The sequence below is a fragment of the Polistes fuscatus genome, unplaced genomic scaffold (genome assembly GCF_010416935.1).
Source record: "Polistes fuscatus isolate 324 unplaced genomic scaffold, CU_Pfus_HIC Scaffold1, whole genome shotgun sequence".
Taxonomy (NCBI): domain Eukaryota; kingdom Metazoa; phylum Arthropoda; class Insecta; order Hymenoptera; family Vespidae; genus Polistes; species Polistes fuscatus.
The window spans coordinates 17,653,185-17,680,741 of NW_025112997.1; the positions used below are offsets into that span (position 1 = coordinate 17,653,185).

At 36.8% G+C, this 27,557-nt stretch overlaps 2 protein-coding genes and 1 long non-coding RNA gene across 10 annotated transcripts in view; 2 read left to right on the forward strand and 1 right to left on the reverse strand.

The window, feature by feature from the left end:
• The first annotated feature begins 1,643 nt into the window (after window positions 1–1,643).
• LOC122521407 (protein NDRG3) lies at window positions 1,644–23,112 on the forward strand. Of its 8 annotated transcripts, XR_006304754.1 has the most exons (11): window positions 1,645–2,095; window positions 4,995–5,372; window positions 6,985–7,038; window positions 12,029–12,237; window positions 12,611–12,731; window positions 13,663–13,951; window positions 14,879–15,148; window positions 15,490–15,574; window positions 18,054–18,098; window positions 18,809–18,897; window positions 19,315–19,481. XR_006304754.1 is itself a non-coding variant. In XM_043642122.1 (10 exons), the coding sequence occupies exons 2-10, from the start codon at window positions 5,158–5,160 to the stop codon at window positions 19,458–19,460; spliced, it is 1,434 nt and encodes a 477-aa protein (XP_043498057.1). In that variant the 5' UTR covers window positions 1,644–2,095; window positions 4,995–5,157; the 3' UTR covers window positions 19,461–23,112. The 8 variants fall into 8 exon arrangements, 5 of the variants coding, with proteins under 5 accessions (XP_043498057.1, XP_043498077.1, XP_043498097.1 ...); XM_043642122.1 differs by lacking the exon at window positions 18,809–18,897 and having other exon boundaries at window positions 1,644–2,095; window positions 19,315–23,112; XM_043642142.1 differs by lacking the exons at window positions 6,985–7,038; window positions 18,809–18,897 and having other exon boundaries at window positions 19,315–23,112.
• Window positions 6,176–24,791, reverse strand: LOC122521437. The gene is made up of 2 exons (XR_006304767.1): window positions 24,550–24,791; window positions 6,176–6,532 (listed from the first exon to the last, which is right to left on the reverse strand). It is a non-coding gene; the product is annotated as an uncharacterized LOC122521437 (long non-coding RNA).
• A 181-nt stretch (window positions 24,792–24,972) lies between these two features.
• LOC122521157 (epidermal growth factor receptor) overlaps window positions 24,973–27,557 on the forward strand; it is a 110,192-nt gene continuing 107,607 nt past the window's right edge. Inside the window, exon 1 of the mRNA XM_043641656.1 lies at window positions 24,973–25,748. Within this exon, the coding sequence (XP_043497591.1) occupies window positions 25,667–25,748 (82 nt within the window). The 5' untranslated portion in view covers window positions 24,973–25,666. The remainder of the gene's footprint in view (window positions 25,749–27,557) is intronic.

Consider the following 27,557-nt stretch of genomic DNA (forward strand, 5'->3'; position numbering starts at 1 on the left):
TTCAGATTTATGGGGAGGTCGGTGACGTACGTGAGTGCATACATACGAAGAATTTTAATACCGTACTTTTCCAAATCAAATTTATAGGTATTCGTGTACGTTTAAGTAAAAAATAAAAAAGAGAGAAAATAAGGATAATTAATATTTACAACGTTACGTTATCCGAGTTGTCCCATTGTAAGAGTTTCTCGGTTAAAAGAAAATCGCATCGTTTGCTCGTAAAAAATGTAAGGAAGGAAGGAAGGAAGGAAAGAAAGGAAGTCTAAAAAAGAGAAAACTTGTAAGCAGATAGACAGATAAACAGACAAGCAGACGTATCCCTTCGTGCATCAACGATAAGAAGGGAGGGCATCTTTGTCAAAGCTCGTCGGAGTTGAGACCAATAGTAATAGATATAATCCCGAGTAGTAAGAGATAAGCTTATAAGAATAGGGATAGAAGAGTTTTTCTCAGGCGTATTTGGCAAAATGTTATTCTACTTTTACGTCTATGGGAATTTTCTGTAATAACCACGAGGAACAAGACGACGTTGATTGGTGCCATGTTGCCTTTAACGTCTTGCCTGTCCTTCTGAATTATTACACTTGACGATCCTAGGACGTGTATTAAAATCCTTTTAACCGAACATAAATAAAGGTACGCTAGTCTCCGAGTAATCTCCGGGGAGGATTACCTCAGACACACTGGTCAGGCCCTAGAGAGAGAAGATATTCTCGTTTACCTTTGTGTCATACCAGCCTGCTTCAACGCAACCACTCTACAGAGGGATGCTATTGAGAGGAAGGGAGCAAGAGAAACCCTTAGTTGCAGCACCCTTAACCGAGCACTCATCGTCTCCGAAATGTTGCCTCCGTTTACAACATCGCTTTATTGTTTGTTTGTTCCCTCATACCTGAACGTATCATATAAGACAGCTTAGTATTCTAAACAACTTTTCCAAATCATTTTCGATCTCTCGTTTTGATATTCTTTCTATAAATGACTAGCTACGATCGCAATGAAAATTAGTAGACATTCGGACAAATGATGATGAATCGATCGGAACGGGTATGTGAAAAATGTGTTTTTCAACAATACCTCTCACGTATTTTTATCCCAGGCCAGTGTTGGTAAAAAAGAAAGAGAAAGCAATTAATTTTAATTATCCTTCGTGCAGTCGAGAATATTTGCTTTACTTTATCACTTTAATTGAATCTGATTAGATCAACAGAGCTGCATCTAACTCGTTTATCATATTCTAATGATTATAGTATTATGCCTTTCCACGAAAAACGTATTGTTCGATAAGACAAAATCTTAAGAATGAAACAAATAATTCGGTCGTATATCGAACATAGATTTGAAACTATGTAAATGATAAAAGTAAGGTTAGCATAGAAGAATGTTCATCTTCATGATTTACTCTCGATCGATAAGAAGAAGAATAAAGTTTCCTACAATATCGACGGGAATTTCATGAAACAGACGTCGATACGAACGTCCGAATGCTCGCTCGATATATTGTTTAGAAATAGAACGAGGAGAAGATTGGTCTTGAGATCTAAGGTAGGTAGAATATTATCGTATTAGCGAAGAAAATGAGGTTCTCGTATGAATGGGCAGATGTCGAGAGGCGGCCCGTAACCGGTTCGATCCGGTGCGTACCGCGCAACAGAAGACGCGCATTTCATTGACCAGTCCATGGTCGAAGCCGTAAGATCAAGCCAATAGTGACCGTGCGGTGCCTACGGGAACACGTTTCGGTTCGTCAGTTTCGTTAGCGGGTACGTTCCCTAATACAGTAGTACGTGGAAACAAAAGGAGAAAAAGAGAAGAAGTACAAAGGGAGTCTCCATCTTTGTTTATTCAGTCGGGTAGTCGTCTAGCTAGGTCGAGTGGAAAGGAAATAACGAAAGAGGAAGAACAAGAAGAACAAGAAGAAGAAGAAGAAGGGTCTTTTGATCATAATCGTCTCATAGTCGTCATAATCGTCGACTACTTACTTATAATATCCATTTATTTCGATCGCTAACCAATTTTAAGAAGCTAAAGGAAAACTGCAACTCTTCTTCAGCAATACCAGTATTCAGCGGCGAGAATCGCGCAGCAGGACTAGGTGAGTCATCCTCGTCCTCTGTGAGATGGTGGTGGTGGTGGTGGTGGTGGTCTGCCTTTTACGATTTCGAAAGAAAGAAAAAAAGAAGAAAAAAAGAAATAAAAAAGTCATCTCGAAGCGATCGATCCTTGAACTAACTCTCACCGACATGAGATATACACGATAGATATATCGTAACTTACTTTTCTTATGATGTCAAATATCGCGTGTAACTTTTTGCTTGGTAAGAAAAAAAAAATAATAATTTGAAGAATAAAATGATCGTAGGTAGGTCACGATTAGTGCAATACTAGGTCGGTGTTAGGTCGGTACTAGGGCGGTACTAGGTCTCGTAAAGTATAATGAAATAGACGCGCTAGATAACGACGGCGATGACGGCGATGACGACGATGACGATGATGACGATGCCGTTACATCGCCGTCGGATTATTATTATGACGCCGTCTGACGTCGGTTCTGGTGCTAGTGGCGCTGCCAAGCAAAGGCCGAGTCAAGCTAGATCGATCTGTTTCCTGTCCCGTCGAACCGGACTACTACTTTCTTCGATCCTCTCCTATATTACATACGTTTCATTTCTTCAAAATTAAATCGTATTTAACGCTAAGTGCTAATAGTAATCGCGATTCGATCGTTCGAATAAACTAATTATATTTTTTATTACAAACATTCCTATATTGTCGAAAGATTTGCAATCGCATCGAACGCTGCCTTTTTATTCAAAATTCTAGACCGGTCATCGGCCGGTCGCGCGGGGTACGTTTAATAACATTTGAGAAAAATTCCAATTTCGTTGATAAATAAAATGAATAATTCTACAAAGAATTTATTTAAGATCATTCGTTCGGTTAATTTGCGCTCGCACAGAGCCATCCCGATCGATTTTCTTTGCTCGTGCGTGCGACTCAACAATTTCCGTCGATGACGTCCAACTCTGCGAGAACCGCAGCTGATTTTCCTCAGAAACGTTCCAACATACTTCTTTTTCCATTCCAAAAGAAATTATTTACACCTATATATCTCTTAGGTTAATTGAGGTAGATGCACTTCTCGCGATATATAGACTGTTTTATTTTACGCTTTTTTATCGATACCGATAAAAAGAGATAAATTCGAACGTCGTACGTTGTTTTTTTTTTCTTCTTTTTTCCTTCTCGTTTTCTCAGATTTAGAAGAAAATAAATATTTACTTACTCGTTATGAAAGAAAGATCGAGGCTAGATGTTGGTTGTTCTAGTTATGTCGTCTGTTACGTCGACATCGAGACGCCTTCGTGTTCCCTAAAGAGATCGATGAGAAGCATTAAACCATTCGTTTTTATTCAAGAAGTGCAACCTACTTTTTTCCCTATTTTATTTTTTCCACCTAAAATTTTTTATTAAGAAAATATTATAATATGCATATAATTACTTATCGACTAATTGTAAAATCGATTATACGCATATGTTTCCCAAGTTCTAATTAATTTTTTTATGACTTTCTTTTTATCGTTTATTATTTTCTAAATATTTCATTTCAAGGGAACAATAAAATTTGACAAAACTATCAGTAGTATCATTCTTTGCAACAGAGAAATATTAAGAAAAACTAATGAACACTGTATATAGATTTTATCGAAACGAATTTTCAAATTATAACAAAGTAGAGATCTTAAGACAGTTTATAGGAATATAATATTGATCCTTTATTTTTATCCTTAATTAATCACAAGCCTTTTTCGAATCCTCCTCTTTCGTTTTCTAAATTAAAGACTGGTGCATTGTAATTTTTGATTTCGTCGTATTGCTAAACGACAATTCGATTACTTGTTATTATATTCAACGATTAATAGTATATTAAATAAATTGTCGCGTCAAACGAACGAACGTAATTCTTTCTTTCGTATTTAATTGATAAAAATGTAATCAAATTTTCATTGACGAGACAGGAAGAACGATCGATTTATTTTACGTACTCGAGAACGACCACTTTGTTCTTCATTCGTTCGAGACCATCATGCGGGAGCCGTTAACTTTGGAAAATGAACCGTTAATATCGACGAAATAGCCGTAATATTTTATATTTTAGTATCTTAATAAAAGATATTTATAATACATAGACGATTAAAATAGGTTCGTTTCGATCGAAGAAGATCGAGATGAATGAATCGATCGATTAATTTCAACGCGTTTAACATCTCATCTTTTATTCGCATGCGATCGCTTTTAAATATTTCATGCACGTTATAATCGGTTATTTGATAAAAAAAAAAAAGAGAAAAGAAACAAAAAACGCGTTTATAAAAAAAGGATGTCGATGCAAATCACATCATTATTGTTTTCGTCTTACAATATTAGCATGTTGTGTATCGTTACATTTTATACGCGCGATAGACCTATTTATTACGTATACATAGATATATATATGCATACACGCATAAAGACACACACGTATGAAAGCACGGTGAGAGATATTTTGCAGTCAGCATGCTGCCGCGCATAGTTCTATCTCAATGTGCGTATTATCACAGTCACGATGAAGTCAATGAGTCTTTTCTGCATGCTGTCTTTGCACCGTCTCATGCATCTATATATATGTCCCTTACTTTTCTATCTTCTTTTTCGTTCTAGCCTTTGTTGAATTCGTGCTAGAACCTATTTTCGTTGCATCGCGTATATATATATATAGTGTCGACATACAAAATAATCCTCGTCGATCTTAAATTCGTAAACGATTGAAATAACGAATAAACTAAATGATAATTATTCGTTGATGCATCGAGAATAAGTCGAAGCACGATAATGACGTTTCCTCCTTATCTTGGTTCTTCTTTCTTTTGTTCCTTTGCCTTCGTTCGTTTGCCTTATTGACGTACGAAATTGGCATATTGGCTTCGCGGGCACGCCTATCTATCGTCAAGCAGCAACAGCAGCAGCAGCAGCAGCAGCAGAGAAGAGGAAAGTTGCCGAGGGGAGGGGAGGGCCAGGAAGCTAATCCTCGACGAAGACGTCGGGAACGAGCAGGCGGCTCATTTTTCGAAGGAGACCCGTTGTCATCGTGGGTGAGGAAACGTGGCGAGGAACGCCATGCCGGCAGGTATTGGCGCTTCGTACAGGTCCTTAGGCGACCTGGGCGAAGACGTTTACAAAAGCACGACGATCGTCGACCAGACCCAGAGCACCGGCCAAAGCGTTCTCGAGAGCGTCAAGAAGGCTTTCAGCTTCGCTTCCCCTAAAGTGGAAATCAGGAAAAAGGATCCATTGATCGAGGATCGACGAGAGAGCGTATCGATCGTATCAAGGTAATTTCATGAGAGATCACAGGCCCCAGCCCTGCTTGGGTGGTGGTGGGTACTGGTGCTGGTGGTGGTGGTGGTGACGGGTGTTGGTAATCGGCGAACAGGTGCTAGCAAAAGCCGTCTCACGGAGGATATTTTTTTGTCTTCTTTTCTTTTCTTTCTTCTTCGTGCCTTCTCCTTATCGATCGATTGCTTTCTTAAGAAAACAACACTCTCCACGACGAGAGTGTCTCCAAAGTGGTTCGAGGTCGAAGACATCTAAAGGTATCTTGGTTTGTTGGGAAAGGGCTTTGCTTTATTCTATTATACTCGTCAGTTTTTGACTCGACAGCAAAAAGGAATCGATTTCATTCGAATTTTGTATCCTATTCCGAACGAAAACTGCTCGCTCGTCTTTTGAGATATCTTGGAAAAGGTAGATAAATCTATTATCCATCACGACGAGGATAATGTTTGCGTCCGATAATCGAATTTATGGACGCGAATTCTTGGAATTGTTTGATTTATTGGGACGGCAAGACGAGGAATCTCGAAAGCAGCCAACCTCGTTCGCGCGATAATCAAATACTCGAGCTAATGCTTAAACTTCGAGCAATGGGACTTTGGCTAAACGGATGGTCGGAGTTTAGGACCGGAAGTTGCTACCGCGACTATTGATCGACCTCAACTAGAAAAGCAGGCCACGAGGTAAGCCGCGCATCACGCGAATCGAACAGAGAAAACACGAAGCTTCTTGTTTTAATATGCTTTAGTCGACACCTAGAACGATGCACGTTTATGCATGGGCCATAATATAAATACTCATATTAATTGTCATTATGTTCATTTATTGATTTTTTTTTTTTACTCAAATTTGTGTAGAGCTTTTAAGGCTTGCTTTCATTGTACTCTCCTTTGTTTTTAATATTTTTTTTTAATGTTGTTATTTACCTTTGCACGGAATGTTTGTTACATCGTTATCGTTTTTTTTCCATGGTGCAGCACAAATATATTATCCCTTTTCCTTTGTCCTTGCAACGCTCGAGTTGCGTCAGCGCGACTTTTCGTGATGCGCGACGGAAACGAGAAAACACGTTGCGGAACCGGCTCCTCGCTTCGAGGGACTCCAGGTGATCGGCTCGAAAGATCGAGGCGTGGTCGAAGATCTTCACTCCAAGAACAACCTACGACAAAGTTATTTTACTCTCGAAACTACGATTTTAATTATTTTCATTATAAAGTTTCTAATCGGACGTCTCTCAAGTTCCGAATGAGTTTCCATTTTCAGTCACGTTCGTTTCGAACTCGGTCAACGTTGCATTCAACTTTTCATCTCACCCTATTCAACGTCCTTTAACATTTTCTCGTTTCCTAAATTCCATCGATCGACCTAGTAATTTCATTCGAATTGACATGACAGATCAACGTTCCCATAGTTTCAAGAGTAAAAGTAACGGTGTCGTAAAAAGTTTTCGATTATTAGATTGTCCAATTGTAAAGATTTCCCCCAACTCCCCCCCTATGAAATTTAGTCGATTGTGCTTTGTCATTTGTGTGATCGACGAGACGAAAATTACGTGAGAAAAATCGCTGGGGCCAGGCGTGTGTGATATTATTTGCCGCCATTTTGTTTTAGGGACAGAAACAAGATGCCGACCGCCGCCACCGCCGAGAAAACTGCACTTTTGGGGTAAGTTCACGTGAAAGAGGATCGACGAGAGAATGGATTTGTTCAGCCTTCCTTGTAGTTGTTAAAGTATCCCATATATATTAGGTATATATTTTCTTCTTCTTGCTCTTATTCATTTTTGCTCTTTGGCTTAGTTCGGAGATCATCTAGAATATGAATAGCTTTAGTTCCGGTTGCCAGTAAGTGTATACATATATATATAATACAAAGTAAGAAAACCAAGAAATTAATCTTCATCTATTATCGATTTGATTCGATTTTATATTCGTAAGATTTTAATATATATATATAATAATATATATTTATAGGGTTAAACAAAAAAATTTCGTCCAATCGATATAATAATTATAAACTTTAGGTAGCAACGAGATGTCCGTTGTTATAACTCCTTACAAGCTTATCACGAAGCAACTCTAACAAAGCACTTTTGTATTCTGACTATTCTAATTAAGTCGACAAAGGATGACGTCGATGACAACACGAAGATTTATTATTAAAGCATACTCGTTAACGAGTTACCGATCGATCGGCACGCATTATCTCATACGATGCATCTTCGTTACCGAGAAATCGTAATATTTAATTTACGGACACGTTTCTTCGTTGATACAACTAATGACGATCCGACAATATCCGATCTTACCATTATAAACTAACATTTTTTACTATGAAACTCGTTAAGTGTCAATCGTTTTAATTGCTTTGCTTCTAGACCCTTTAAATTCTACGAGTATGCCTAATATTAAGAACATTCCATTTTCATTGATAAACTCGATACGTCTTCCTTCCATTCGAATGCAGTTCTAACATTCACGAATCGTGGATCAAAATACACTTCAATGATTTTTAAATTCCACTGGACACATTCGGCACCTTGCCAAAAGATTCGCTTGCGATATCGAACGATCATAAATAATAAAAGTTTAAGTTGATTATTGGACTCATGTTAACGAGACATTTTTTTACTCGCTTCGGTGAATACTACAAGTTCTTAAAATGTTGGAACCTTTTTTTTATTACCTTGTATATTCGACAAAAACAAAGAGATATCGTCACGTTTGGTCGTTGTTCGTTCTACTTTCCACCGAAAATTGGTTTAATGGAATTTGGCGAGAAGCCATCATTCCACCTGCAATCGTTGCCACGAGCTTTCTCTTTCTATCTTCCTCCAAAGCTTGATTTATGTTTTTCCACGTTCGACTCAATCGATAGTTTCTTCTTTTACGTCAGCTCAAATTTACTATATATCGAAAACATTACGAACGTTTAATCATTGCCCAGAATCGTATAAAAATACGTCATTAATCGGAATAAATCGATATTTTACGAGAGAGAAGGAAAAAAAAAGGAACAAATTGATATAATGAAAAATGTAAGAAAATAAAATACTTCGGTACCGTCGCAATTGATATTATCGAGGAGACGTCCTTGATCTAGATATCTCTTTATGGACATTATAAGTCGTGAGTCGCGTACTACGCTAGTCCAGGATCGTACGAGTCATTTTGTTGAATTAAAACGAAACCTTGAGAAGAACGTGTCATTTAAAGCTAAACGTATCACGACCGGTCGAATGACTTGTTTTAAATTATTCATTCAAATTCTTTATTGAATATTATTGCCGTATCTTTATTTAACTTAACGACAATTATATTATAATTATAAATATCATTTTAATTGTTACTTAAGTCAGCAACGAATTGGCCGTTATTCGCATTTAATTGTAAAAAAAAACAAATTTTGTTAAATACCGGTCATTCGATCGATTAAGGTACAAATAGGGGTAACATAAATTGTCGATTGGTTCAATGTTAAATATACTGCGACAAATAGAAGAAAAGGAAAACTGCTGACCGATGACGGAGGTAACGAAAGCTTGGAATTTATACTTAAAAGTACGATGCAATTGCAATCGTTCTTATATTATAAATTCGAATGATTTCTCTTTCTCTCCTCCCCTCTCTTCCTCTTCTTCCATCTAGCTTCTTTTCGTATCTTTTGTATTCCTTGAAACATTCGCTCTTGGCGACCTTCGTTTAAAGTTGGATTTGCTTGATGCATCGTCTTTATTCGAAAGAAAGGAAAGAAAATTCAATGAAACTGTCGCGATTGGAATGTAGTATGGCTTTTCTTGAACGAACTATACATACGTGTACGTATGTATTTATAATATATATGTCGTACATCTTTTGTATTTTATGCATGCGTGCACGAACTATTTCTTTGTTCCTCTTGCTCTCTCTCTCTCTCTCTTTTTCTCTCTTGATCTTACTGATTTCGGAGCAAATACGAGCTACCGATAAAACAGGATGTAAATCGATCCCCGTTCTTCGCAACGTCGTTTTACTTTTGCGACTTTACGTCGTCGGTGGTATAATAAGACCACAAAAAATCAAGTCCGGTTAATCGGTCGATAAAAAGGATACCAAGGGGATATCAAATTACGGAATATCGTGTGTTTCCATAGCCACCCATCTGTTTCTCGCGGTTTATAATCTTCCCGATCCTTTTTCTTGTCTTTTTTTTAATACTTTCAAATTGAAAGTGTCGGAAGAAGCAGGAAAAAAGAAGAACAAATAATAGTAATTTCATGTAGTAGGACAGTTGATATCTTGTACGTCGTCATTTACACGTTATCATCGACGTTCTAAAGTTGGTAGGTGGAATACAAACCGGATTTAACTTTGACCGGAAATGAGAGTCTGACGTGTCCGAGATACGGAAAAGTACTTACGCATGTACCCCGTTTGATAGTGATTGGAATGCTAACGAACTTGATTACTTTGTTCTTCATCTTTTCTCCCTGATACCAAGAGCACACGGGAAGAATAATAAAAATATAAATTACTTTATAATTTCTCTATGTTAATTAATGAAAGTGTTAATCGACAATTGTACTTTATTCAATCACGCGATTGCAAATAATAAATTTTCAAAAAATAAAGTCGAGAAAGCTGTAATAGTTTTCTTTTGAAAATTAACTCGTAGAATTTTTCTATTCGAGCTTAGCGTTCCAGATTAGAATTTCCGTGTTCGTAGGTAGACACAATGTAGTTCTCTTTATGGAAATATCGATTTGCGGGTTGTAGCAACCACAACGCGATAACTGCGTTTCCTTTGCTTCGTCTGCTTCGATCTTTCAATAAGAAGCTAAGATTTTCGAGTAATCTATGCAACTTAAATCTATAACTTTGTAGTAAAAGAACCCGAGTACATTTATACGACAAACTTCGATTAAAATGTTAACCGATTAATAACTTTGACGCAAAAGATAATCGACGATTAAAAAGTGATTCGCTACAACGCAACAAAATACAATTGAAACTCGTACGCGATAAGGTTAAAAAAAATAACTTACACTTAAGCGTTTAATCAGACGAGATATTTAATAAAGTAGACAGCAAAGAGAGCAAATGTTTCTCCTGTGAGACATAAAAGAGAATAGACGACGTGTTCTTCCATGCGAGCTTTGTCTGTTCAGCTCATATAAAGGGTTAAAAAAGAACAATGTTACAACGTAATAGACCTTTGGAACGATTTGTTCACTTTTACGAGAACAACGTATTTTCTCTCCTCTGCTACATGACTATCCTTATCCTTTGATATTTTCCTTCAAACAAAGAAGGTATTTTCTTTTTTTGTTTATTTTACTCTCTGGTATTTCCGACGAGAAAAGAATTTTCGTGGTTGAACGTTCGTATCTTCAAAGTATTACCCGACATTTTTTTAATTAATTATATCGAGGTTAAGCGACAAAAAAGAGGGACTTCAAAGACTCGAAATAAAATTTTTACAAATGTTGCCAATTATCGAATGTTCGATTATTTTCATCGATATAATCAATTCTAAAATAAATTAGATATTAATTATTGCAGACGAAGCTAAGAATCTCGTCTGCAATTATATACTCGTTTTGAAAATAATTGTTCCAATGCGTTTAGTTTGAATTTACTTCGGCCAACTGGGCGTGGTCTTTGATCGATACCATAAAAAGATCAGACGAAACGTTTTTATCTAGAATAGACGCACTCGAACTTCTATATTATACGTATATTACGCGTCAACTTGGTTTTTTCTATAGCAAAAAAATGTGTTCTCATTCACGTATGCACATAGTAGATAGGGACTTTGGAAGAGCTTTTAATTCTGACTCCGTTCGTTTTATTTCTACCTTTTGTTTCATAATACGATTCAGTAAAAATTGTGACCAAATTAAAACTGGGAAAATGTGAATGCCAAAAAAAAACGAAAATATATGTAAAAAGGAACTCCTTCTCGACGAGAAACTACTCGTTATACAACGAGGCCAGTAATTCAGCGAGTAATAATTTTGCTGGGTACATACTGCGTGCGTCAATTGCACACGCGCGGCTTCGTTTAAGTGCACTTTCATGGTGCACGGTTAGAATCTTGTGAACTCTACTTGAAAATTTTATAAGAGCTTACGAATTGAAGTATCTCCAGCCAAATCTAATGGACGAATATATCTACTAACGGTTAGAGAAACAATCGGAAAGTACGCGTACCATTTTTTCCAACGTATGCTATCTTATCTTTTTGATAGTTCCATCTTTACACATAGTGGAATGAGAAAGTCCGTTTGTGTATGCGTTATAATATGCGGAATTATGTACGAGGGATATGAATATAATATCGATTATTTAAAATACGCTTTTCGCAGCGTACTTCACTGCAAAGCGTTTCGTTAAAATAATTATGATATTAATACACATTAATAGATCAAAAAGGAAGCGAGACTTCTTTATTCTGTTTTAAACTGCGAAGCTATATTTTACAAAGATAAAACATTTAATCTTCTTTTCTTTTCCATCGAGAAGAGAATAGAAAAATTTAATTAAAGAAAAAACTTCCGGATTACGAGCGTACGAAATATTCTTTGTCTTCCGTGTAAAAGGGTTTACAACCAACGAAAAAAATAATTAATTTATCGAAACATTAATAATCAAGAGAGTTTTTTTCCCATGCTTAGCACGATGCCTTCGTGCATGCGAGATAGTATGGACGATATCGAGCTGAAGAATATTCAGTTACAATTTCCGGCCCTGAGGTATTTGTCGAGAGACGATAGTTCTGTACAAGAGGAAAGAGTAGAACTGGACAAAGGTAGTCTGCTAGTTGCCGTACAAGGAAACCAGACGAAACCAGCGATCCTTACTTATCACGATTTAGGCCTTAATTGTGAGTATCAACCAAAATTGTACATTTTAAAAGGTTAAGTCACTTAAGTTCCAAAATAACGATAAGAAATGAAGGCATCTTGCAAGAGAATCGATATTTTAACCGTCTTATGACGAAAAACATGCATATATACAAGTTCGCGTGTGATAGATCACGATCTACCTAGCAACTTTCCAAGGACTAACTTTTCAAGTTTGTAGCACAAACGATTTTGACGAAACAATTGTTCTCGAAAATAATGTGTTTTTCTAATCGCTCATTTAATTATTTTTCTTTTTACAACCAACACACGATTAGAGAATGAATATTTTTAATTGTAATGAAAATGAATGGAAATGGTGCATCGTATTAATATAAAATTTCGTTGTTTTAGATATCTCGAGCTTCCAGGCGTTCTTCAATTACATCGACATGCGTGTTCTCCTTGAAAATTTTTGCGTCTATCACGTCAATGCCCCTGGTCAAGAAGAAAATGCCCCGGCGCTTCCGGAGGAGTGAGTATACTTATATATAACATATATACACAGGCATAGCTACTATCATAATGAAAAACCCGTTTGGTCAAAGAAACTCGCAACTACTCTACGTCGTCTACGTAGAATAAAAAGCAATATTCTTGGTAAGTTTCGCGAATACATCCACCACGTACACACCGAAAAACCGCAAAGTCTCTTGTCGGTGCTAACGAGGTCACTAATTAAAAACGGATTATCGCATATACGATTCGAGATGGAAAATACCTCTGGTTGATGTTTATACATATGCCTACATATTTGGTATTCTACTTGGCAACACGACCCTTGTAATAGTTGTGAATAGTTTAAATGGTATCACTGGGAGGGAAATTAATTAACGCAAAAATCAATGAACCCATCAACGTTCTAATTAATCGAAGCCCCGAAGTACGAAGCCTGCTTTCGTTTCGTTTTCCATCAAAGTTGTTCGCAATGTTCTTTAGATTCTTTCAGAGTTTTCTTTAGGTTATAAGGATTCAATAATTGTTATTGGAAATATAAAGCTGGAAAGAAACATTATTATTTCTTTGTGATATCTATTTATATCTATTGAATGAAAAAATGATTGCGCGTTGCGTGAATCGTAACAATAATATAGCGAATGAACGAACGTATGTCATAATTTCATCGGACGAATCGAGATAGAAAATGATATAACGAGCAATGCTGTGCTAGCAGTAATTTTAACTATTACTACGTTCTGCGCATTCTCATTCGCGTGCCAAGTTCAACGAGAACGTATAGAATGATTTAATTGTATTAGTTTTCTTCGAAATCTTTCATTACATTGTATAAAGTTAAGAGATTTTTCATTTCAGAGACGATAAATTTCCACCAGTGACGTAGTTTCTAATACTAGTTAACCATTTATTAGACAAATGATCTAAAAATTTATCCTTTTTCTGTATAGTTACGTTTATCCGTCCATGGAGGAGTTAGCTGAACAGCTGCTTTTCGTTCTTGGTCATTTCGGCTTAAGATCTGTCATTGGTTTCGGAGTTGGTGCGGGTGCCAATATATTGGCTAGATTTGCCCTTGCACATCCAGAAAAAGTCAATGCACTTTGCCTGATCAATTGCGTATCTACGCAAGCAGGATGGATCGAATGGGGTTACCAGAAGCTCAACGTTCGTCATCTGAGGTCGCAAGGAATGACGCAAAGCGTCCTTGATTATCTGATGTGGCATCATTTTGGCAGGGTAAGATGTGTTCAACGTAATACAAATTCAAGAACAATTTTCCTCTACGCATATCGGATTGATACACGAATAAGTTTTAATCAAAAGTTTACTATTAAAATTTGTTAATTAACGAATAATTAATTAGCGCGAATTACAATTCGTATAAACGCATACATCGATGCAATAATTACTAAGAATACGAAGTGCATCGATACTCTTAGTAGGTAATCTCGTTAAAAATAACTCGTTCGCAATGCGAGAGGTATATTTGTCGTAATAGCGTGGTCATTTATAGCGAAACTTCTCCATGAAAGATTTATTCGATAGACACGCGTACCATTTGAGTAAACTGAAACGCTCGATGCTCCATCGAGTCGATCAAGCGGACGAGGTTCGGGTGAAAGCGTACAAAGAATTATAGACGACAAAGCTTCGAGCTCTCCTTCAACGGCATTCGCTCGTGAACGCATCTATGCGAGGCGAGAAAATTGGATTAGCGCGTCAGCGGCAATTTCACCGCCCTTATTATGCAACACGTAGCTTCTTAATAGGTTTACCGGGTATAACGTAGAGTGCAGATATATTTAGTGAACAAGAAAAAGAACAAGAAAAATATTATCATGTAGGCTGTGTATATAATCCAAGAGAAACTCAGAAATTCATTTTGACGATGATCGTTAAGTCAAATTCGAAAGTTACTTCGATGGGAGTCCTTTTTACCAAAGATTTCTCCGTTCCATTTTTTACTTGCTCTTAATGACGTTTTCTCCATTCTCTCTTCAACTTAACTTTTTTACTTTACCTTATGGAACGAAAAAAAAATCGAACGGTTCCACGAATCGATTCGTTCGAAGATCGTAATTTTTATACAAAACAAGGGCGGGGAGGAGGGAGGATCCAATGATTGGAAAATTTGTAATCGAATTTTGTTTCTTTTCCTTTCAGGGTACGGAAGAAAGAAACCACGATCTCGTTCAAGTGTACAAGAATTATTTCGAACATCGCGTTAATCCAATAAACCTGGCATTGTTCATCGATAGTTATCTGCGACGTACCGATTTGAACATCACCAGAGAACTGGATCCTACTCGCAAGAAGGAAGGTCTTACGCTTAGCGTACCAGTCATGAACATCACGGGTGCTCTGAGTCCGCACGTGGACGATACGGTCACGTTAAATGGACGGTTAGATCCAACGAACAGCACCTGGATGAAGGTGAGAATTGTAGCCGCAACGCATCGAATAATCGGCTTTCCGGCTTTCGAATCTGGAGCAAGTGCCTATCCGAGGCTAGCCGAATTCCAGCACTTCGGTCTCTTTCTCCATTGTAGCACATACCGTTAAGCGAAATCCATTTAAACCGCAAGCTCGTCGTAACCCGTAGTGGTGGTTTTCTTCGTATGTACATACGCGATGTACACACACCTTGTTTGTTTCTCATTAGAGTCGAGTCGTATCGATCGCGACGTCCAAGCTCGATTTTACTTTCCCTTCTGATTATTTCTTTTCCAAGCATTTTTCATTCGAACAAATGACTACTGCGTACAATTTTCCAGATCTCCGATTGCGGTATGGTCCTCGAGGAACAACCGGGCAAAGTAAGCGAGGCCTTTCGACTGTTTCTTCAAGGCGAAGGATATGGTAAGTGAGTGCCGTTGCGAAAAACAAGTTAGAATTAATATTAACAAGAATATCAATCGGTAATCCTCATCGATCTTCATCCATTCGACCGTACTACCGCACACGCGCAGGCATACTTCATAGGTGAATTGCACGTGACCGTCTGGTAGCGGGGAAAATATTTGCCTGTTACCTGCATTTTACTGCCCCCGAGAACAGAACGCGGAGACACATTCGCAAAAGGATCGGGAAACTTCCGAGGACTCCCTTTTTTTCAAGGCGCACTCAAAAATATCGATCGGGAGTTTCTGTAAATAGCTCGTACAAACAACACGTACATACATACATATGTATATGTATATGTATAATCGTATACGCCCATACGGCATCAATCGAATTCTTTCTTATTCTTTTCTTTTTTGATTTTCTTGTTCTTTTGTATACACCAGATGGTCCCGTATTTGCTTCAACAAATACTTATTCGGAAATATGTATTCTCGAGAGAGGGAAGTTAGTTCGCGAATATTCGTAGTCCTAAGTTTGTGCCCCCTATCGATCGGTATAGATCGCATCGTATCGCTATTATTAGTAACATTTGGCCTAAACAGAGTAGTGTTGTACTATAGATACGTAGTAAATCCTATTTACGATATCGATCATTAATAATTATCCTTTACTGACGCGTTTTTCCAACAATTCAAAAGATCGTTGACAAACGAACTTACGCTTTTATAATGTACGAATATTGTATGCTTACGTTTTCCTTTCTTTTTTTTTTCTTCTTTTTTAATTTTGTCCAAGTAGATGCCAAAAATAGAAAATACAAAATAATTCCGCTAAGAGCATCCAGCTCGTTAAAATCTTGAAGATTTCTCAAGGTTCGAATGAAGATTTCCTTGGGGAAACTTTGAAAGCGTAAAGTTCGACGACGATCTGTTCTTGGATTAGTAGAATTTTGATTCGCCATTTGAATACTTGCTTTTGCAAGTGCGGAAAAAAGAAAAGAAAAAAAAAACAAAACGCAGGATTCGCGCGTAAAAATCAAATCCGTAATAAGGAAAATTTGTGAAAACTAGCAACGTTCCAATTTCTTCTTCCGTTTTTTGGCTTTTTGATCGCAGAAACACTGAGCACCTATCACAAAACACATCGCAGCTTTTTTATCTCGGTCGGTTAATGCCGACAAACGACACATGTTTTTTCCTATTTACGTCATAGTTAACAAAACATTTTTCTTTTTTATCGGTATAATGATACCATTAGTTTTTTCTAATCATATTTAAATGGATAGCGTACGCGTAAAGCAAACAAAAATAGAAATATAGATTATGCAATATTGGAAAATCTGCGAATGCGCTATCCAATAACGCCCAAGCTGTTGTTAATGCCAATCTCGATTGATTATCTCTGTCATCGTCCTCATCGCCATCATTGTCATGATCGTCATCGTCGTTAATTATTGTTGTTGTTACGATTTTCGCTATTATAAATCGCCTAGAGGTTTCATGTTGTACCAATGACGGGATGTCCATCGCGCTTGGATCTTCGTGTTTTATGAAATATTAAGCATGGCAATATTTCGCGGCTAATTGGGACAAAATTAGAAAAAGCTTATGTGGATGCCTTTATCGTTTGTCAAAATAATCCAATAAAATCGTTCGGTCAACGTACTCGATATCGCATGATTTTAAAGGAAATACCAAGATCCAACTAGATCCTTGATCATGTACTCTGTCCCGGTTAATCACCGGCTCGACTTGATAAATAAAAGAGTATTTAAAAAGGAAAGATTCAAGTGAATTCGTTTTTGCGTCTCTCACCACCATTATCATTTTGTTTTCTGTGAGGTTCTTTAGAAAGGTATAATAAAAATCAAAAAAAGAAAAAAAAACAAAAAAAAAAAAAAAAAAAATAAAATGAAATAAAGAAAAGAGAGAAAAGAAAGGCAAATGAAAAAAGTACTTGTTCACCGACTTGCGCCTTTATTTCCCACGCGTCTCGGATCGATCGAGGGGTACGTATTTATTATATCAGATCTAAGCAGAATAGATGATAGATTAGTTTTTGCTTGTTCGCTTAATTTTCTTCTCTTTTATTTTCGCTAAAATCGCGATAGCTCTGTATGCGCCTTGAGTAGAAACACTTTTAGTAGAAATAATACAATAGTACAATTTCTGAACAAATATATATATACATATATTAAAATTTAGGTAGAAAAATAAAGACGCATTTCTTCGTCGTGGCTCGTGTCCATCTTTTAACATATTACGATCCGTTTATTCGTTAAATATTTCTTACGCGTAAATAGACACGAGCCAAACGAAGAATCTAGCTTGCTCCGCTTTTGCGTGCCCCGATACACGAACGTTTGTTTGTTCTTGTATCGGTCTACATTTGAAAAGAAGTCAATTTTTCGAAATTGACTTCATGCTCGTAATAGCTTTTTAATGACTATGATAATTTAGACGTTTAAACGACTTTGTTCTCTTATGCCTTTTAGCGGTGAGATCCTCGCGGAAGCCCATGACGCCGACAACACCCGAAGGTAATTGTAATTAGGAATTGAAGGCCGCAAGGAGTCGAGCGCGCAGTTGGTCAATTAGGCCACATCTATGTGTTAAGTAAGTCGGAATTTCAACTTTTATCGGAACGTATAATAAAGAAAAGAAAAAGAGATTAATTGGCGATTATTATATTTTCGATAACGAATTTGGGAACCTGGGCTGCGTTTGACGGGAGAGAATCGGTGAAAGATCAAAACTAACTACCAACTTCCCTTTGAGTATCACGCTACTACTTTTTACGATAGCCTCTATACAATTACTTTTTTTTATATTGCATATAACAAACTTATTACGAATTTTTGTCAAACTCGACATTCCTTCTCCGTCCTGTAATAATATACGTTAATCTATTCTATTTTATCGCCATAAATGTTGAGATTATTACTCGCGAGCGAATTCGCGAAGAAAAAAAAAACTTTTCTTTGATTATTTTCATGATTTTGAAAGCCATAAGAAAATGTTGAAGTAATTATAAACAATGTGTATAGAGAAAATAAACTTCTATTCACCGAATTCGCTTGTTCGATCGGAACATTTATCGATAGTCGATAAGAGAGAGAATTTCTTACCGATGATCGATAAATCCAAATTCTATACAATCGAGTTACGTCACAAAAAGTGGCAGCAATCGACCTTTTGCGCTATCTTCTCGTGCAGGTGATTTGTAAATTAGAATTTTTATGTTGTGCAGAGAAAAAGCGTCTCTTGTTGTAGCGGCACATACCGATGGTAGGACCTCGGAATAATCTTAATCTCTGAAAGAAAGAACACCGCATCTGGGTAGTAGAATATTTCCATTTGTGCAAAATCACATTGTGTCCTGCTGTACGCGCACACACACAAATACACAGTACATACATACAAGCACACGCCCACGCAATACAAAATACAAATATACTCGTAAACGCGAAAAACGCAACACTGTATACATACGATCACCAAAGATACACTCAACTCTCTACTTTGACATTGCATGCGTGCTTGCCACTTTGATTTTGTTCCTTTTTGTTCTCTTTGATCGATAATTATTTCTTACGCGTATATCTCTTATGTATTCGAACAAGGAAAGAGAACGCGCGAGTCATGGCTGATCGGATTACTAAAAGCAGTGTTCTCATGAGGAGCAACCAAAAAAATAAAGTATCAACGTAATGATAAAGATGATTTAAAAAATTTCCATTGATTTTTCTATTTCAGTGGCCCCACTTTCGCCATTGAAGATGGCCGACTATAGATTGGCTTCTCTGGAAGGACTGAATCATGTTTGCAGCAAGAAAATCGATTGGCCTACAGCGACTATACACATCACCGAGAATCCTATATCGGAAGCGGTTGTTTGTTAAATGTTTCTCGATGAATCTCAACCACCTATTGAATTTTTTTTTGCATTATAAGACTTACCTAATCAGCGATAGATCAGACGACGCGACGACTATAGATAATTTCAAGGTTTCGTCGGAGCAACGATCGTCGTAACATTCGTTATTTCCTTTAATTTACCTTCGAGCCGATATCGCATATATTAATTCTCTTCTCGGCTGCGATTTCAGTTTAGTTATATTTTATCATTACTCTTTCCTTTGTTTTTGCTTTTATATTCTTACGATTGATTTTCTAAATTATTATCTTACATTAGGAAAATTACTTGATATATAACTGTGATGCGAAACTGTGTTGTTTTACAAAATAAAGAAAGACGCAAAACAGATAAAAGGAAGAGAAAGAAAGGAAGAGAAAGAAAAAGAGAGAGAAAGAGAGAGAGAGAGAGAGAGAAATATTTATTACGAGTCATTTCTCGAATGTCGTTGCATTTTTAAAACGTGATTTATCACAAATTTTCTAATGTTAAGGAGGATAACAAAAAAAAAAATTAATTAACGAGTTTACGAGTTCGTTTAATTTTAAAATTGATATTGAATATTTTAACGGTGCTTTTAAAACGGAAAAACATTTGTATTAATACAATTTTAAGACGTTGTTACGACGCCTTTAGAAAAAAAAAAAGGAAAGAAAACACACACATGCACACCACACATTTGCGATAAGTCGACGACGCTCGTTGTTGTCGTCGTTAACAAAACATACAGTGACGATAATATCGCGAGACACGAGATTTTTTAAAGAAAATGTCAATCAGTAAAAAAACCATCATCGAACGTTCATGAATAATCGAGAGGATAGGATAATTTTCTTCGCAAAAATCCTCAAACACACAACGAATTCGCAATTTTTAAACGAGGATAATTTTACCAACCGTTGAAAGGGGAAAAAAATTGAACGATATTACCTTAGCGTACGTATCGGGACAAGAAGAACGAATAAACTTTCTTTTGTAACGTTGTCTTCATAAATTATGCCAACGTTTACGATCGGGGCGAATTTTATGCGGATACGCGAGAAAAGCAAGAACTCGCAATACGATACTTCTTTCATCCCATAAAGCACTATTAATAATTAATTATATATACACACACACACACTCTCACACACACACATACACACACACAGACGCAAATAAATATACAAGTGTAAAAAGAAATCAAAAAAATTTAATGAAATGAACAAAAAGTAGAAATTATACGGTGGCATTGTGCGGAAAGAGAAATAAAAAAACAGAGAAAATCGCGTTTATCCGAGACTGAAATTCATCAACAGCTGCGTCCATCGATTTTTTTCCGAGGAAAGAGAAACGATCGATTCTCGTCGTTTAATCGATCCAAATGAAGATGTGATATTTACGTGCAAATGTAAAATTTCGGCGATGGCAGTAAGAACATTTCAGACGAATACAATACGAAAGATCAATAAAAGATGCTGTTAACTAGATCATCTGTCAACGTCGTAAAGTGTCCTAGCAGAGGGGTAGAGGGTGGGGGGGAGGGTCGTTTACAGCGAGAGAAAGAAATTTTTCGTGGTTTATTGGCCTAAGGATGAAATCGAAGGACCTAAGAAACAAGTCGATCGACTTTTCTTCTTTCGTCGAACTTTGACGATTTAGGTGCAGATAAGGAACGATACGATCTTTAAGTTTTACAGAAAAATTCTTTCGAGAACAAATCGTTGTAGAATTTGTATGCTGCTATCTGTTCTCGAATGAGATTTTCGATCAATCCTTTTTCCCCTTTTACAAAGAATTGTTGTAGGGAGAGAGAGGGAGAGAGAGAGAGAGAGAGAGAGAGAGAGAAAGAACGCCTAAATTAGATTTGCGTTCTTGCACCGTTCGCACCGTTTCTTTTTATTTCAAAGTGTATATAGATACACATAGAAGAAAAAAAAAATGGCAATGAATGGTCGACAATGTGTTCGAGTGCCAGCGTGTACGTGTAGAAAGAAAAAAGAAAAAAGAAACCTATAGTAGAAGAGAATATTAGATAGGTAGTCACTAAAGTAAATAAATAAGTCAAAAAGATCTGGTTTATTACATCCGCATGGTTCTACCAGGCTCTTTCAAGCCTCTAGCGTGATATGATAAGACGTGCCTGCTACATGATGTTGTACTACGTAGCTTTCGAAAGTTCCACCCCGCCTTTAGTTTTATATGTGATGATGAGACTCTTCTTCGTATCAGATTTTCTCGTATCTTTGCGTCTTCGCTATTGCGATAAAATCTCACTTTTAACGAAATGAAGAAACAATAAATGGGCAATTCTATCTCTTTATTCTTTATATCTCGCGAGAGTTCTTATTACTGATCGGTGAAAATGAGTTAAGGGAAAATAATATATATATATACATATATGTTTTTCTTATTTATTTTTCCTATCGATATAAATCGTCGAAGCGCAAAGAAACGAGAAAAATGTCAAATTAATTACAAAGATTTCGAAGATAAGACTTAGTCGCTCTATGTAGATGAGAAAGTTTGTAATGAGAAACCGGATATATGTATAATAGATGTATGTATATCTATGACGCGTTGTTTAGACTGTCGCGAATATAATAGCATATAGCTTAATATTACAGAAGTTCGTGGCTCGATTCGTGAGAATTGAAAAGGATGCAGAATGCACGCATTAAAAAAGCTGCTAACGTGAGCTCTAAGTAAGTAAGAATAACGTAGCCTATAAGGACCATCGATACACCGCCAATAATATACGTATATATCCTAAATTCCCGTGTTATTTCTCATTCTTCGTTATCAGAGATTCAAGCCGACTGTTAGATTAATTGCGTATTAGATTGGATCATTCGAAATTATGATTAGAAGTACCAAAATAAATATATGTATGAATACCTGCATTCGATTAAAACATATCGACGAAGATGAATTTGGTGAACGCTAAATACACTTTGAATTTTCGATTGTCGGTACGATCTTTTAACGAATACGATTCTTTGTCGAGAAAATCTTCTCGAAGTGCATATCAGTAACGTATGTATATCAAATTGTAAACGACACTCCTCCCCCTTTCGTATGTGAAATTGAACGAAACAATAGGAAGATAGAAAAAAATGTTTCCTTTTTGCATTAAATATCGGTATACATACTATTCATTTTTACGTGCGTCACGACAAATCGTATTTCGGAATATTAATTTTGATCATATTACACGAGGTTTTCTATCTCGCATACAATCAAATGAATTCGGATTGGAAAAAGGACCGAAAATCAAATATACAAAGACGTCTTTTCATGGGATCTATCGTTTTCATCCGTCAATACGTTCAATGCGCGACGAGATTGAATATTTTGGTTTTTTTCTTTCCTTCGTTTCCGTAGTCTTTCTTTATCTCGATTAAATTTCCGTACTTACAATTTGTTCGATTTTTCTTTTCTTTTCTTTTTTTTCTTTTTTTCACGCTATACTCTACCTAACGTAGCACGAGGCGTACTGAGTTCGGGGCGTAAATGAAATATAGCACAGTAAGAGCAAACTCTACTTATTGTTAGACGCGGAGCTTGAATACATATAAAATACGTTATACTGATTAAAAAACACGTGCGCACTGAACAAATACATCTTGTTATTTATAATAAATGAATTCAAAAGCAAATATTTATTATTTCTACTGCATAAATCTGCACGACGTTCCTCCTTACATTTACATTTTATCTTCAATTTATATATATATATACGGTAAGCAAGATGAAAATTTTTTATTAATCTCTTTTTAAATATTTCGATACTAGCGTCAACTATAATCGTCATCCATGTGAAAACCTGTGAAATCCGAGCACCGACATAGTCAACTCTTTGCGGAACGAAACATCCTAATCCTAGCATCGATTATAAACTGCTTTCATTATTCAATACAATAAATGTTGATTTTTTTAAATTTAGTTTTCATTGACTCTCTATTGCCTGGCTTTTTTCTGTTTGTGTGATTATAAGAAGTAATTATATAACTTGGAATTAACTAATATTTATCGATACAAAAAATCTGGCTACAAAATAGGGACTATATAAAATAATATATGTGCACACACACAACTGCACATACTTGAGCTAAAACCAAAGGATTAATAACGCATACTTTTCCTATATTATCTTATAAAAATAAATCAATAGCATATATTTAATTGATATAACGTACTTAAAATTGTGATTTACCAATTTCTTTCTATACATACCAAATGCGTTAATAAAATGAACAACTTTCTTGTCGTAGGTATTCTCAATGCATAAAATGTACGCGTTACATGGTGATATGAAAATGTTACTTCTACTTACGCACCTTCTCACATATACATAATCAAGATAAAAAAAAAGTGTTAAACCGATAAAGAGTGAACCTGGTAGGACTACACTTCCCGTCAATTTTCTCACGACTACTTTTAACCCATTACAACATTTCGAACACCCGTTTGGTCACTCGTGTGGAAAGATTAAAAACACGAGTAATATATTTGCATTCTATGTGCTTAACTACTGTTACTTTGAAATAATAATTTAATAATATTATTTAAATGATTAATAAACGAGATAATAGTTAATCCAAAATCGAATATTTTCTGTAAAAAAGTAAGGAAAAAAGAAAATTGAATGAATCGAATGAATTGAAATACTTATCGTAATTTCTTGTCTGAAAAACATTTAAATTCTTTGAGAGCAACAGAAGTTGGTTAATCGCAAATAAAAAGGTTCAACAATATTTCTTATTCTTCTTTCGTGCAGGTGTTCGTTAATTTCTAGTTATTTACGAAATTGCGCAAAGAGTTTTCTCGCATAGGAGCTATCTCACGTACATAGGTACATCGGTCGATCGCGTACGCGTTTCAATGACGAGAAACCAGTTTCCTTGAGCGATTTTTGCGACGATAAAACAAGACGCGTCTTCGAGGAATCGACGGCATCGTACGCAAGTACGTTTACCCTCTCTGATTTGCAATGATCGCTCGTGCACGCGTATGCACGCGTACGCACGTACACACATACTTACGTCATACCTTCTCTTTTTATCTTATCCCTTTTGGCATAATCGGAAACTTACTTACGACTTTTTCGCTGCATCCTCTTTTTCTTTGAACTTCTATACGTCATTCCAATTTCGTTGCTTTCATCGTTGCAAATTCAAATCACAAACTTTCGTGCAAAAGTAACAACGAGTAATTAAAAACGACGAGGGAATCGACGGAACGTAAGTTGAAGAAATTTTGTTGAAAACGAAAGAAATACAAATACGCGAAATATATAAAGAAATATAAAAATTTCAACGTAAGCCACAAATTTGAGGACGAAATCGTAGGAAGAAAGACGTTAAGGAGAGAGAAAGAGGAGAGGACTTCGAGAAAGTCCGGTAATTTCCGTGAGAGTTCAACGGCGTCGTTGATCGGCCCCGCCGGTGGCGCCGCCTGTCGCGTTACAAGCAAAACCTCGCTGGTCTTTGACAAGGCGCGCGTATTCTTGAGTCGGCTAGCGTGGGAGTAAGAGCAGTTGCCCCTGACGCTAAGACTGTCGACAAGGTGGTCGATCGCTGGGACACCTTGCCAACCGTTCGAAACGCGTCTCTTTCTTCTCTACGTCTACGTCTCGTCTACTTTTAATCTTTTCTATCGAAATTCGTACAGTTAAATCGCCAATCAAAATCTAAATTGTCGTCGAACATTTATTCCGTGAAAGTGGTTCCTTCACTTATTCACGTATTTACACGTGCACAAATATAAACGTACTCGATAGTGAATTCTTGGTGTTTTACGAGTGTCGAAAATGAAATAAACGAAGGGAAAACGAGATCCATCGTTTTATTTGTCGTCGAGAAAAAAATACGAGGAATGTTGGGACAAGGACGAACGAAGGAACAAGGTGGAAGAAAAGAGCGCGAATTTTGAAATCAAGCGCATCGAGCAAGTACCGTCTTGCCGCGAGAAAAATTCCAAATATACGGATAAATATAAAAAGATAGGTCGATGTATTTACGTATATTCGTTAACCTTCGTGAAGATTTGGTTCTTCGAAAAAACGCAAGAGTTGCGTTGTTGTGTATATATTACGGGAGTGTAGTAACGACTACATGTGCGGTGTTTGTGTAGTAGTCGACATGCGAGGATCTTCGTGAAGGAGCAGCGTCCCTTCCCCTTTACGCCCTCGCTCTGGATACAGGATTAAACATGGGACTGGGCACTATCCTCGTCCTCTACGTTTCCTTTATGCTGATCCACTCCGATCAAGCCGACGTCACCGAGGAAAGAGGTGAGTTCGAGACCATCTATCGTCTTCCTTTTTTATCTTTTCTGTCGTCTCACCGTACGAAATGAAAACAACAGTACTTTTGTTAAACCAATGAAAAAAGTCAAATAATTTTCTTGCCTACGAGCCTGACCACACAAAAGATACGAAATAACGATCGGAATGTGTAACAGAAATTCTTCTCATTCCATGCTCGGTTTATGTTCGTCGCGTACGTTTTAAGTATCGATAAAGAGGTAACAAGAGAGATTATAAAAATTTTTATTGGGCCTTTTGGATACATAATAAATGTGTCTTTAAAGTTTCGGTTTCTTGCTCGTTATTCCAAGAAAGGAGAATATAAGGAATAGCAAACATTACTGAGCAGGTGCTGTACCGTTTTGGTATCCCTCCCACTGTCCAACGAAAGGTTCAGGCATAAGCTGTCTGGCATTGTCAGAGAACTCTCTTTTCTAAAGAGATTTACCGACTTCTATTTCACCTACAGATGACAGTTTCAAAAGCCCTTCTTTTCCTTTATTTTCTTTTCTTTTCTTTTTAATAACAAAAATAACTTTTACCTATCGATTTAAATCTTCCTCTATCATTTTCTATGTTATTCTTTAAAACCTATTGACATTCGCTAACTGCCATAATAATTCAAAATATATAATCAAGTTTCAATCAATACGTCATCCGTTGCTACTTCTATGTATATACTGTAATTAGTATATAATAAATAATAAATGATAATCGCGCGTACACGTACACACGCATACACGCATCGCGCACGTATCAGGTGTTTTACTTGCGTTTCACATTGATCTTATCAACGATCTAATAAACAAATTCCATGGATTAGTTGTATATACGTATTTCACATTGATACGAGCTCTCCACGTTTGGCTTGCTCGATAAAAGATAAAAGGGTAGTCCGATTATGCCGCTAAATGGCGCGGATTGACTCGAGGGAACGAGAATACGGCTTATTTATTTTTATACCGAAAACTTAACGGCGTCCTCCCCTTTTCTCTCGTCCTTCTCTCTCTCTCTCTCTCTTTCTCTTATGTGAATATAACGTACGCACACCATGAGTTAAATATACCTTGTTAAACGACTAATTAGGCCTTAATAAGATCGGTTTGGCCAGAGCACTCGCACGAGAATCCAGGCCAATAGTACGACATGTCTCGGTGGAACTTTTGATAAAGCGACGATAGAGTTGTTTCTTACGGTGACTGCTCGAGTTATCGTCGAGCGTCTTCGAGCCGAAAACTTCGTTCTTACGAGGATCGCGATCAAGTCAATCCCACGAATGTCTACGTACATAGATAATTATGACGTCCCGTTATTTAACATCGTTTTCTCATAGTTTTTGCATCGTACCGTGATTTATAAACGTTCGTTGAGTCGTTCGGATATCCCATAGAAATCCGAGAGAAACTAGTGATCCTCGTGGCGGGATCATCTCGAGGTATCGAATTCCTTTCTTGTCGACTCGTAGGAGAAAAGAATCTCACGGTAAGAGAAGAAAATCGAATCGAGTGGCCGCAAAAATGCGCGAACTAATAAGGGAGAGAAAAAAAAAGATTTGAAGAAAAAAAAGAAAAAACGGAAAGAAAAAGGAAGAGAACGAGGGAGAGAGGGAAAGGGAGTTTACGCGGCAGCGATGGTATAAAAGATTATACGAAAGATTTCTCGTTGAATTCTTGTCGAGGGTATCGAACGCGTTTAAAAACCGCCACGGTGAAGCAGTCTCTCTACGTCGAACGAAGGAAGAAAAAGCAAGAACGCGTTCCCTCGCGTTCTCCAAGTCAACGACGTCTACTTTGC

Bases quoted from the DNA above. Each gene is read 5' to 3' on its own strand.
- LOC122521407 (XM_043642122.1), top strand. From the start codon at position 5,158: ATGCCGGCAGGTATTGGCGCTTCGTACAGGTCCTTAGGCGACCTGGGC. The intron at 5,373-6,984 runs GTAATTTCATGA...ATTTTGTTTTAG, and splicing joins AGCGTATCGATCGTATCAAG to GGACAGAAACAAGATGCCGA. The intron at 18,099-19,314 runs GTAATTGTAATT...TTTCTATTTCAG, and splicing joins GACGCCGACAACACCCGAAG to TGGCCCCACTTTCGCCATTG.